Raw genomic sequence first — 13,379 nt, forward strand, 5'->3', positions numbered from 1 at the left:
CAAAGGCCTTACTAGAAGGACTGCAACAGTTCAACTAGGCAGCTTACCATTATCTTCTCAAATGAAATTATTGACAGGCAATAAATATTTGGCATGTCAGGTGATATTTACATCCTTTAAAGTGATTAATTTAAAAATAAATACTTCTCTGGAGGTTAGAATTTCTGGAGTACAATTAAGAACATCAACATCCACCAGCTTCACTGTATTATTTACTCACTTCAACCCATGTATCTTCCCAGTGTGCAAATTCATCCATTACAAAGACATGAAATCTACCAAACAGACAAACTTTATCATCCTGATTCCCAAAGCAACTCTAGAAATAGGTTACTACATTTTAAAATTTTCAAGAATGACCTTACAAGTCATAAAAAAAGGGAATATATTTCATTAACCAAATACTCCCATGGGAACTGTAAGCCATGTATAATGGAAGATAGGCACAAAATGCTGGAGTAACTCAGCGGGGCAAGCAGCATCTATGGAGAGAAGGAATGGGTGATGTTTCGTGTTGAGACCCTTCTTCAGATCATGTATAACGGTACGTGTTCAAAATGCTTTACTAAATTTCTGATTGATATATGATTATATAACATCGCCTATACACAGTTACAGCTGAATAGATTTCAATCCTTTAATAAGTTTGGTGCTGGGTCAATTAAAACCCATTAGACATGTCACGCTGCTGCGTGTTGCCATAGCTCATAGAATGATAAGATCACATGGTAGGTATCATGGTGTGCTCTTTAGTGTTTGGCCGATCATTTTGTACAATTATCAATCTCGCAACCAAAAATCGATAATGCTTCGCATCTGACACATCAAAATTAGTGGATATGAAATGTAGCAATGGATTTTAAACAAAGTGCAACACTTTTCCACCAAGAATAGTGTTTGTCATTTATGTACCTTCTTCACTATTTTCTTGTGGTCCTTCATAACGCCAAGGCCAGCTACTTTAAATTACAGCCACTTGCATGCATTGGGGAAAATGCAAATAGGAGATAATCGCTTACATTTAAAAATCAAATGAAGACTTTTGAATATATTAGAAACTATCTGTTAAAATAGAACTTCGATTGCAGTTCTACACATTACGAATTCTACACTACCTGCGGCAAAAGATCAGTGGCGCCATCTTCTGGATAAGACAGGCAATTACATCAACGTTTTTCTCCTGTTACATTACAATTGGAATATTGGTGATTCAATTGGGGTACAACATAACATCCAATTTGCCAATGATAGCTTCATCTCTTACAAGATTTGCCGACCTTGTGTCTGTTAACACTTAAGGCACTTCTTGATTAGTACAGGTGTCAGACGTTATGGGGAGAAGGCAGGAGAATTGGGTTAGGCGGAGTAGGCCTGATGGGCCGAATGGCCTAATTCTACTCCTATCACTTATGACCTTATGAGGGCAATACTGGGGATGTCAGGCCACAGATCAGCCATTATCCTGCTGTATGGTAGAACAATCTTGATGAGCCAAATAACCTCCTCTTAATGCTATGCTGCTGTGCACACTGAGGGAAAATAATCCTTGACAAGTAATTAGTCATATGAATCTATCCATGTCGTTCATGGTGTGAATATGATCAACTGTTTTTTTTTTAAATCAGGAAAATATAAAATTTAAAAAGTCAAAAGACTTGTTACTAGAGGACAAACAAATTGCAGATGTTGGAATCTTGATCAAAACACAAAGTGCTGGAGGAACTCAGTAGGCCAGGTAGCATCTCTGGAGGATATGGACAGGTGCGTATTGGGTCAGAGCCTTCTTCAGCCTGAAGAAGGGTTCTGACCAGAAATGTTGCCTGTCCATTCACTCCACAGATGCTGCCTGACCTGCTGAGTACCTCCAGCACTCTGTGTATATTGTTAGAGAATGGAGAGGTATAGAATTAAATGTCATCAACATATCATTGGAATTTGGTCCCAATCTTTCAGGTGATGTTGAGAGGAAGCATCTAGATTCTGAACATGATGACATTAAGATTGAAGCCACAGCGTACACTAGTTATGACTCTGGATATGGAATAAAATACAGAAGTCTGTGCAGAAAATTCTAGTTTAAACTAATGAAAAATGAGAGGGGGAGGGGGGGGGAAGGATTGTCAAAGAAAAATGACTTACTCATTTTCAGATAGACATATTACATTGAAAAACAAGAGAACTTTATACCAGTTTCATGTATCAGTCAGATTTATGTTCAAAATATTTGCTTCAAAGTGTTTGTCATTCTTTCCATAAACTGATTTCATATGGTTTTTAAAATGCATTTTCTTTAAAAGTGAGGCTGGAAGATACATATTTGTATGATGTAACATACAAATGGTTAATTAGCTTATTAGATTTTTGTGATTAATACCATGTTGGAGTGGTTAAAACCTCTATTAAACTGGCATTAAGTTTTTGTATCAATTTTAATATCTGTGATATTTAATACACTACTTCCAAGACAGAGCATTTTCAGTTTGGGAAGAGAATATCTTTAATTTATCGTAATTGCATTTGTATTTCACAAAAGCTAAATTCTTGAGGAGACAATATTCTTCACAAACTAAAGATTTTGAAGCAGATTTTCTGTCCATTCATTTTACTTGTCAAAATACATTTACTATTTTGGTGTCAATAGTTGAACAGCATCAAAGATCGATGGTGGTAATTTCTTATTTATAACAGACCCTCAAAATATTTTTCCCAATAAAAGATGCAAGGTTGTGTAGTCAACGCCACTCTAGTCAGAGTCCATTGCTTTGCTTTCTTACTCCCATAGCTCATTTGAAACATGTAAGAGTTGGAACTGCTCATCGTCTAATTCTGCTCTTTTATTGTTATCACTGCTTACCTTCTAATCACTTGGACCGAGCAATTTTCCATGCGTCCTATACACTCCAGTGCGGCCACGTAACAGTCCAAATTAGGCTTCAATCCTGCTTCCTCCACCATGTTGAATAGCTTGCCAATCTGATCTAATGAAACCTACAGTGACATCATTTGAAGTTATTTCCCAATATTAATCTTTTCTACCCAATACTATTTCATTGACAAGTAGAATTTTTAGGAACATTAGCAAAATAATGTAGAATACAGATAATTACAAAAGATCACAAGGGGATGTGACATGTCAGTAAGGTTAGGGGATGATCTCATTGAACGGGGGAACAGGTTCAAGCCACAGAATACCCTTTTTCTGATGTGGTTAAATACAAAATAAACTTCCCAGCAAGTTATTCTTAACTGTTCCCTGTAAAAATTCCTCTCAATTTCATTAATCTGAAAATGGAAAATGCTACATAAGCCATTGTGTAGAGTCTGGTAGCAAAACTAATTAAGGTTACTTTTACTGACTACCAAGACCTGGGAATTAAAATTCCCATATAAAGTGGCAGCAGTTTGTAAAAGTATTCTGGCTTCATGAAAAAACATATTTACATAGAAAGGCTGTCAATAATTTGAAGTTAATAAAAACAAGAAAAATCAAAGAACCACAGAACTGTGCTTTACAAATGTTGTGGCATGCGCAAAGTTAATTGTAGATCGACTAACCTTTTTAGCCCACAGGTGCATCAAAGTACTGTAAATCTTAATATTTAACTGCTTGCGGCGAGTAAGAATCCGGTGATTGAACATGACACACTGATGAGCTCTGTCCAGGTCATCGTTAAATGCACAGGCCTCAATGTAAGATAATAAATTCTGTTGGATGTCGACATGTTTATTTCCCTCATCACCTTCAAATTGTTTAGCTGATGGGTCCCGGTTGCTGAGTTGCTGTTCGAGCTTTTCTACTTCAGCAAGGATAGCTTCATTGGAAGCAGCGGATTCTGCGCTCACATTAACTGCTCTTCGAGCACCCGACGCATTAGAATTACCCCCCTGTGCTGTTGAAGTCTTGACGGAATTGCCTTTCGAAGCACTTTTTCTGTCAGGTTCCATAGACTTAGCATTGTGCATCTCTTTCTTCTTGGGAAATAGAAAAGATTCTTTCACTTTTTTCATAATAATAAGCTGCCTCTTGGTTTTGTTGCGTTTTTCTTGATCTAATTTTTCAATCCATTTTTTGGGAGCAAATGTAGATTTTGGATATGCTGTTTGCACACAACCTTTTTTGCCAGGCTGCTTTTCGGTAGTTCTTTCCTTTCTGAGTGCTGCTGTACTTGGATTAACGGATTTCTTAAACTCTCTGGCTGGCAGAGAGGTGAGATTCTTTGACCTAGTGTGACTTTCCAGGTGAATTACATTTATTTCGTCCATAAATTCTACCTCTGTACATTTCACTCCAGTCACATTATCTGCCTGAAGTTGATGCATTCTAGCTTCAAGTACTGTCATTTGGGGGTAGAAATGAGGAAATTTGAAAAGAGGTCATTAGAAACTTTTATCAATTAATTCAGAAATGCACACTGTGCCAAAAAAAAGTCTTTACAATAGTTGATAATGATTTGAAAAGGATATTCACTGATACAAGATAGCAAACGATGAGGTTGTCTAATATGGAGATTATGTTGGCAATGAGACAAAGCTTCATATCACAATTCCTTTGTTAATCCAAAATTACCATGAACAGTACACTTAATTTGATACCACAACTCTATAAGCTAGAAATGACTTTTTTTTTAAACACATAGTATTTCAGTTCCATTATTGCTGTGCACAAAGGAACAAGAAACCTGTTGTATGCAAGGAGTAGTAAGTGATCAGCTTCTCAAGAAGGCAGAGCAGGAGAATAATCAGAAACAATAACATTCTCTGGAGAATTCAAGGAGGACGGGCGAGAAAAACAGGCCAAGGAGGTGAATATTCTTTGAAATGAGGTAAAGTTCGACACAGCACAACAATGTACCAACAAAGCTCTGTATTAAAAACATTTGAATTTACAATACATGAATTTACAGGAAAACACATTACACATTGAGTGACTACAATAGATGTGATTCAGATCATTGGCACAATAACAATGTTTCTTTAAGTAATTCTAGATCGTAAGTTAAAATAATTTATTTAACAAAACAAATGATGGAAAAGTTAATACAATGGCATGGATACAGGCAGAGTGCCACACAAATAGAGTGCCCAGTAATTCATAAACTAGAAATATGTTATTAAACTATGCTTAACTTTCCCACACCATGTTTCAATTTTCTCCCACCATCTTACCCTCCAACAAATGAACTCTGCCACAGTTTTGATCGTTTCCATCATCCTTCTTAACTATAACAGAAGAGTAATTTCTTCTGAAGAAATCCCAAGGATACTCTGCAAAAATAAGTCAAAGGATTTAGTTATGCTGCCCATGAAACCAGGACATAGTCAACTGTAACTATCTGCTATGTGTTATTCAGTTCAGAACATTCCAGAATAGATGTAATAAATAGTTAATCTATGAGATTCATTCAATTTTCATCTATTAAGTTATTTGAATTATCATTGTATTTGAAGTGTCTGTATATTCACCAGCAGAGTTGCTATTAATATAAATGTTATTTTCATTAATTAATATCAATATTTATCTAATTGGAAGACTTAACTTGATAATGTACATCTTCCTTAAAACCTACAACAATGTAAATTCTGAAAAGATAAATTAAGGCAACTACAATAAATCTTGTATCTGACATTACATTTACAATTACAATGGAAACTTGAACAACTGGCCCAATGGGCCGAGGAACGGCAGCTGGAATTTAATTCAGATAAATGCGAGGTATTGCATTTGGTAGGACAAATTAGATAAGGATTAGCGTAGCAAATGGCAGGGCTCTGCAGAATGTTGTAGAACTGAGAGATCTAGGGGTTCAGATACATAGTTTCATGAAGGCAATGACATAGGTGGACAGGGTGAAGGAGGAGTTTAGCGGGCTTGTCTTGATTTTTTAGGTCTGAGTACAGTGGTCAGGATGCCATGTTACAGCTGTAAAAGACGTCACATTTTGGAGCACTGTGTACAGTTCTGACAATCCTGCTACATGAAGAATGTTATTACACTGGAAAGAGACAATAAGGTTTTACGAGGATGATGCTGGGTCTGAAGAGTTTGAACTATAAGAAGCTGGATAGGCTGTGCATATGAGGTTGAGGGGTAACCTTATATATATTTATATAAAATCATGAAAGACATAGATGAGGTGAATAATCATAATCCTATCCTCCTTTCCCTAGAGTAGTGGAGTCTAAAACTAGACAGCTCAGGTTTATGGTGAAAGGAGGAGAATATGTAAGGAAAATGTGGATGTTGCATACATGGAAGGAGTTGCTGAAGTGGTAAAGGCGGGTATCATTATAACATTCAAAAGACACTTGATCACGTACATCGATAACAAACCTTTGGAGGAATGTGGGCTAGGAAGCAGAACTGATAGCGGTATTCAAGATGTTTTAGATAGGCACATATATATACAAGGAATGACGGGATATGGATCATGTGCGGGCAGAAGAGATTAGTTTCAACACTGCATGATATTCAGTAGACATTGTGGAATGAAGGACCTGTTCTTGAGCTGTACTGTTCTATGTTCCAGGGCAAAATTTAGTTATTGCATATAATTCTGTAGCAAGCATATTAGCAAGAACAATTAATTTACTAATTAATTACAGAAGATCATAAACCATTAAAAACTTTTGAAAATAATTATTTTTGCCAATATTTCAGAGGGCAAGAATGCAAGCATAACGTGTGTAAATTATAATGAATATGGCAGATAAATCTCAACTACTAATATACAAGAAGAAAATAATAGTATTTTGTCCATGTAACACATCCTCAAAGTAGTCAACTCCAAAGATCGTTTGATTACCCAACAATGTGAAGAGGTACAGCAAAAATTCAACCAAGTTCATTCCTTTGGTAATGGTGCTTGCTAGCAGTGTGATTAATTGAGAGGGCAGCACACTTTTGGGGAAGATCTTGCAAAGCTGCATCAGCTCCTGAACCGAAACTCCATCTGCCCATTGCCTTCACAGATATTGCCTTACTCGGAGTTCCTCCAGCACTTTGTGTGTAACTCTTTTTCCCTCTCCACTGTGGCTGCTTGACCTCGTAACCTGGTGTCGAGACAACAATCTTTCCCTCAATGTCAGCAAGACAAAAGAGGTAGTGATCACCTTCAGGAAGCAAAGTGGTACACGAAGCACTGTTTGCACAGACAGCGCCGAAGTAAAGCTTCAATTCCGAGGAGTAAATGTCACCAACAATTTGTCCTGGGCCACCCATATTGCAGCAATGGCCAAAAATAGCACACCAACACCTCTACTTCCTTAAGCTAAGGAAGTTGGGCATGTCGCCAGCAACGCTCATCAATTTCTACAGATGCGCCGCAGAAAACATTTTATCGGGATGCATCACAACCTGGTTTGGTGACAGCTCCATCCTAGACTGCAAGAAATTGCACAGAATTGTGGACACAGTCCAGACCACTAAAGAAACCAACCTCCCTTCCATTGACATATCACGTTGCCTCGGCAAGGAAGGCCACCAGCATAATCAAGGATGATTCACACCTTGGGCACACCCTCTTCTCCCCACTCACATCAGGCAAGGTATTGAAGTGTGATGAAATACTTATATTGTCACACGTGACACATCACAGTGAGATGCTTTGTTTTGCATACCTATGCATACAGAGATTCGCCACGTAAAGAGCACCAAAGTCACAAATACCCCTTTTATTTGCCCCAATGCCCCCCCCCCCCACCCCCCACTGCGTCAGTCCCCCTTCGTTCTCGGTTGCCCCCTTCCACGCTGGGTCCCCCCTTTTGTTCTCGATGGTTCTCCACTCCGTGTCCCCCTTTGTCCTCGGTGGTCCCCTTGTGCGACCTTGGGACTTCGACCTCAAACCTCAGGGCTCCGGACTCCGAGCTCCGACATTGGGCCTCTCACCCTGGGGCTCGGGCCTCCGACATTGGATGCCAGACCAATCTCACCCACTCGGATGCTGCTCTGTTCCAGGTTAGTTGGGCTGAGCCCTGGAGTCGGTGTGGGCAGCAGATGGTGATGGATTGCCTACAGACACCTCCAACTTGCTATCACTGCCGCCACAAGCAGTTTAGAACATGCGAAAACCCACACGTCCAGGTTCAGGAACAGTTTCTTCCCAGCCGTTATCAGGCAACTACCAACAACAAGAGTGCAGTCCTGAGCTACTATCTACCTCATTGGAGACACTCGGGACTATCTTTGACCGGACTTTACTGAACTCTATCTTGCATTAAACGTTATTCACATTATTCCCTTTATCATGTATTTGTACACTGTGGATGGCTCGATTGTAACCATGCATTCTCTTTCCGCTGACTGGTTAGCATACAACAAATTCCTTTCACTGTACCTTGGTTTACGTGACAATAAACTAACCCAAACACAAAACATAAACCAAAAAAGCTGGAAATGCTCAGCAGAAAATATGACCACTTCACTCTCCATGGATGGTATTGGTTTAGTGCTATTGTTGCGTGTATCGAGATATAGTGAAAAGCTTTGTTTGCATAATATAGTCAAATCAAGTCTCTGTATATGAGTGTAATCAAGCTATACACAAGTTGAGGACATTGTAGCACATCAGTTCTACAGATGTGTAGATGTGCACAGAACTGATGTAGTACAATGCACTACAATGCTGAGAACTGTATTCTGCAATCTGGACCATACCCTTTGTTCTAACTATTGTACTTGAGCACGAGTTGATTATATTTATGCATTGTATTATTTGATCTGATTGGATAGCATGCAAACAATGCTTTTCACTGTATCTCTGTACACGTGACAATAATAAAACTAAACCCAAGTAGAATAGGAAGTGCAATAGAAAAAATACCAGAGTGCACAATATCCTGTTACAGAGAAAACATCCAAGGTACGCAGAAATGCTGCCCAAGTCACACTTCCGGCCTTTTATTTAAAGTTGCGACTCATATGTTTTGGTGCAAATGGGCAGGAGAAGACAGCGAACCAAAGGTGCTGGATTCAACCTTCATCGTGGATGGATGGATGGAGGTTTATCAAATTATAGTCTGATTAGTGTGGAATGGTTCCATGGTTTTTTAATGTCATGCATGCACAGCACAGTGAAATTCTTTTGCACAATCACAAATGCAGTCGCCATATTTTGGCGCCGTTTACAAAGCAAAAGAAAATGTCCAAAGTCCAGTCCATATGTTGGAAGTACTGGAGCACCCCCGATCCACGCAAGCCCAGGCTGCTGCAGGCCAGCGACACGATGTCCCTCTCCTCGCTCGCCCGGGGGGGGGGGGGGGGGGCACCTCCTGCAGCCGACCTTGACAGAGCTGGAGGCAATACCTCAGTCCCACTCACATCCGTCGTCGCCAGCGGCTCCATCCTCCTCTTCGGGACTTCCGAGCTTCCCCCTGAATGCAGTGGCCCGCCAGGTCCCCACTCCTGCTGCCGCCCATGGCTGCGGGCGGACCACCAGGTCTTCTTATCATCGCCTGATGGGTACGTCCTTGTCCTTGGTCAACTTCCAGTTGTTCTCGTCGGCCGCCGGGTCCATCCGTGTTCTCGGCAGGGCACCGGGCCCATCCTTGCATGGCTCCACAGCAAAGGGGGTGATGACTTATGTACATGTGCATTTGTATGCAGGAATATGGTACAGCACAGCAAGTGAATGGGCCCTTCAGACCACATCTGTCTCTGTTGGACATGATGCCGTTAAACTGATCTCCTCTGCATGCACATGATCCATATCCCTCCATACCCATGTGAATATCTAAAACCCTCTTGAATACTACTGTTGTATCTGTTTCCTTCAACACCCCTTGTACTCATGTGCAGAATGGCAATGTATTCCAAGCATCCTCTGTGTAAAAAGCTTTCCCCGCATGTCTTCTTTTAGCTTTGTAGGCATAAAATGCTGGAGTAACTCAGAGGGACAGGCAGCATCTCTGGAGAGAAGGAATGGGTCACGTTTTGGGTCGAGACCCTCCGGACTTGCCAGACCTAACTTTGCCTGTCTCATCTTAAAATTACACCCTGGTTTTTGACATTTCCACCCTGGGGCAAAGATTGGTCCTGATTGTCTATGCCTCTCATAAATATATATACTTCTATCAGGTGTCCCATAACCTCCAGCATTCCAGAAAACACAAACCAAGTCTGTTCAACCTCTCCTTCTATAGGCTACCTCTAATCCAGGCAACATTTTTGGAGAAAATACAAAATGCTGGAGTAACTCGGTGGGTCAGGCATCGTCTGTGGAGGGAATGGAACTGCAGATGCTGGTTTAAACCAAAGACATAAACGAAAAGCTGGAGTAACACAGTTGACCAGGCAGCATCTCTGGAGAAAAGGAATAGGTGACGTTTCGGGTCAAGACACTTCTTCGGAGTCTGATGAAGGGTCTTGACCCGAAACGTTACCTATTCATTCTCTCCAGAGATGCTGTCTGTTCATAAGTGAGGAGCAGAATTAGGCCATTCGGTCCAACAAGTCTATTCCACCATTCATTTATGGCTGCTCTATCTTTCCCTCTACTCCATTCTCCTGCCTTCTCCCCATAACCCCTAACACCCGTACTAATCAAGCAATCAACCCCCACTGTTAAAAGTATCTATTGACTCTCTAGATATGCTGCCTGGCCCACTGAGTTGCTCCAGTTTTTTTGTGTCTATCTTTAGCTATTCTGCTAAACTGGACAAGCAGTCGGGGTTATTCTGTGTGCATGCAGGAAGGGGCAGTTGATGTTGTTGCACAAGGTGGGCTGGAGGTTTGCATGAGCCAGGGCTCGGTGGAAGCACAGAGCAATGCCTGGGGTGGAGAGGGGAGCACAGAGCAGCAGTGGCCGGGGTGGAGAGGGGAGCACAGAGCAGTGAGGAGGGGAGCACAGAGCAGTGAGGAGGGGAGCACATAGCAGTGGCCGGGGGATAGGGGGATCACAGTGCAGTAGTGGCCAGAGTAGAGGGGGGAGCACAGAGCAGTGACCGGGGGATCACAGAGCAGTGGCCACAGTAGAGGGGGAGCACAGAGCAGTGTGACCAGGGTGGAGAGGGGAGTACAGAGCAGTGAGGGGGGAGCACACAGAGCAGTGACCGGGGGATCACAGAGCAGTGGCCAGAGTAGAGGGGGAGCACAGAGCAATGACTAGGGGAGAGATAGAAGCACAGAGCAGTGTGACCAGGGTGGAGAGGGGAGCACAGAGTAGTGACCAGGGGAGAGATAGAAGCACAGAGCAGTGACCAGGGGTGGAGAGGGGAGCACAGAGCAGTGACCAGGGGAGAGATAGAAGCACAGTGCAGTGACCGGGGATAGGGGAGCACAGAGCAGTGACCAGGGGAGAGATAGAAGCACAGAGCAGTGACCAGGGGAGAGATAGAAGCACAGAGCAGTGACCAGGGGAGAGATAGAAGCACAGAGCAGTGACCAGGGGAGAGATAGAAGCACAGAGCAGTGACTAGGGGAGAGATAGAAGCACAGAGCAGTGACCGGGGATAGGGGAGCACAGAGCAGTGACCAGGGGAGAGATAGAAGCACAGAGCAGTGACCAGGGGAGAGATAGAAGCACAGAGCAGTGACCAGGGGAGAGATAGAAGCACAGAGCAGTGACCAGGGGTGGAGAGGGGAGCACAGAGCAGTGACCAGGGGAGAGATAGAAGCACAGTGCAGTGACCGGGGGTGGAGCCGGGCAAGCACAGAGCAGTGACCAGGGGAGAGATAGAAGCACAGAGCAGTGACCAGGGGAGAGATAGAAGCACAGAGCAGTGACCAGGGGAGAGATAGAAGCACAGAGCAGTGACCAGGGGTGGAGAGGGGAGCACGGAGTGGTGACCGGGGGTGGAGCCGGGCAAGCACAGAGCAATACCGGGGGGTGGAGGGGAGCTCAGATCAGTGATTGGGGTGGCGAGAGGGGGGGAACCCACGACCGCTGCTGCAGCCCCGGCCTCCGGCACAGCCACAGGCTCCCTCCGGCCACCCCCTCGCCCGGGCGACCGCGGCACTACCTGCTGAGCTTCCAGCGGAGCGCCTCCTGAGCTGCAGACATCGCGGACAGCCCGGGGAGAGGAGCGAGAGCTTGGTGAGGGGGAGGACGCCGGCGCTGCGGGCCGTGCACAGCTTCAGCACCGACATGCCGCCTCGCCGCCCGTTGTCAAGGGCCGCATCTTCCGCCGCCAGCGCGCATGCGTAACCGATCGCCGCGGTGCACGACGGGAACTGGAGGAAGTAGGAAAAAGAACTGCAGATCCCAGCAGGCATCGCGCACAATGTAACAAGCATAGAAAATAGGGGCAGGAGTTGTCCATTCGGCCCTTCGAGCTAGCACCGCCATTCAATATGACCATGGCTGATCATCCTAAATCAGCACCCCGTTCCTACTTTCCCCCATATCCCTTGATTCCATTAGCTCTAAGAGCTATATCTAACTTTTGAAAACATCCAGTGAATTGGCCTCCACTGTCTTCTATGGCAGAAAATTCCTCAGATTCACAACTCTCTGGGTTTCCCTCATCTCAGTCCTAAATAACCTACCCCTTATTCTTAAACTGTGATCCCTGGTTCTGGAGCCCCCCAACATCGAGAACATTTTTCCTGTTGTCTTCTTTATGTATCAGCGAAGGTTCATGCTCGTTTTTATTTAATTTGCAAGTTTACACTTATATTCTGTCACCTCAGATTCCACTGTGGTAGCTTTCAACCTAATTGTATGAAGAGTGAATTCTCCAATTTTATCCAATACACTCACCCCTCCCCCCTTCTCTTTCCGATGTACTCCCAGTACGCACCCATTTCTCCCATTGTCCTGCCCATCTTTCGCCCCATCTCAATCCTTTTCCACCTATCATACTCTCTCTGACTTTACATTTCACTCCTGTGCTCTCCTTATCTAATACCCTATTATCTCTTTTTCATCTGAAGCCCCACCAATCTCCAAGACATTGGATCAGAATTAAGCCATTTGACCCATCGAGTCTATTCTGCCATTTGATTATGGCTGACCTATTTTTCCCTCTCAACCTCATTTCCAAGGATAACTTGCCAGGATTTGTCCTGCCCCCACCTCTCTTTTCCCCCCACTTCTCCCTAGAAGAAGGACGCTGACCCGAAATATTGCCTATCCGTTCCTTGCACAGATATTGCCTGACCTGCTGAGTTCTTCCAGCACTTTGTGTTTTACACAAAGTACCAGCATCTTCTGTTCCTTGTGTCTCTACTCTTTCTTCTCTTTTTTTATGACCTATTTTAGTCATTCTTTGTTATTCAAGTTTCTCAGAGGTTGTTACTTTTTGGTAATAAGCAATGCACAGCGCAGTCATATCATCATCCAGATATCATACCATCAGATTGTCTCTTGACTCCCTTGACTCTTGAAGTTCTCATTAACTTTTCTTTTGAAGCAAAGAACATCAACCTGAAGGGGTCCAACCCG

At 43.1% G+C, this 13,379-nt stretch overlaps 1 protein-coding gene across 4 annotated transcripts in view; it reads right to left on the reverse strand.

Annotated features, from left to right (window-relative positions):
- The window catches only part of polrmt (polymerase (RNA) mitochondrial (DNA directed)), an 83,074-nt gene extending 70,975 nt beyond the window's left edge, over positions 1–12,099 (reverse strand). For all 4 annotated transcript variants that reach the window (XM_078423804.1, XM_078423807.1, XM_078423806.1 and 1 more), the window contains exons 1-4: positions 11,956–12,099; positions 5,167–5,265; positions 3,556–4,334; positions 2,855–2,988 (exon numbers count right to left, since the gene is read on the reverse strand). In XM_078423804.1, coding sequence (XP_078279930.1) covers positions 2,855–2,988; positions 3,556–4,334; positions 5,167–5,265; positions 11,956–12,082 — 1,139 coding nt within the window. In that variant the 5' untranslated portion in view covers positions 12,083–12,099. The remainder of the gene's footprint in view (positions 1–2,854; positions 2,989–3,555; positions 4,335–5,166; positions 5,266–11,955) is intronic.
- Positions 12,100–13,379: the final 1,280 nt, after the last annotated feature.

Source organism: Rhinoraja longicauda, chromosome 28 (assembly GCF_053455715.1).
Source record: "Rhinoraja longicauda isolate Sanriku21f chromosome 28, sRhiLon1.1, whole genome shotgun sequence".
Lineage (NCBI taxonomy): Eukaryota > Metazoa > Chordata > Chondrichthyes > Rajiformes > Arhynchobatidae > Rhinoraja > Rhinoraja longicauda.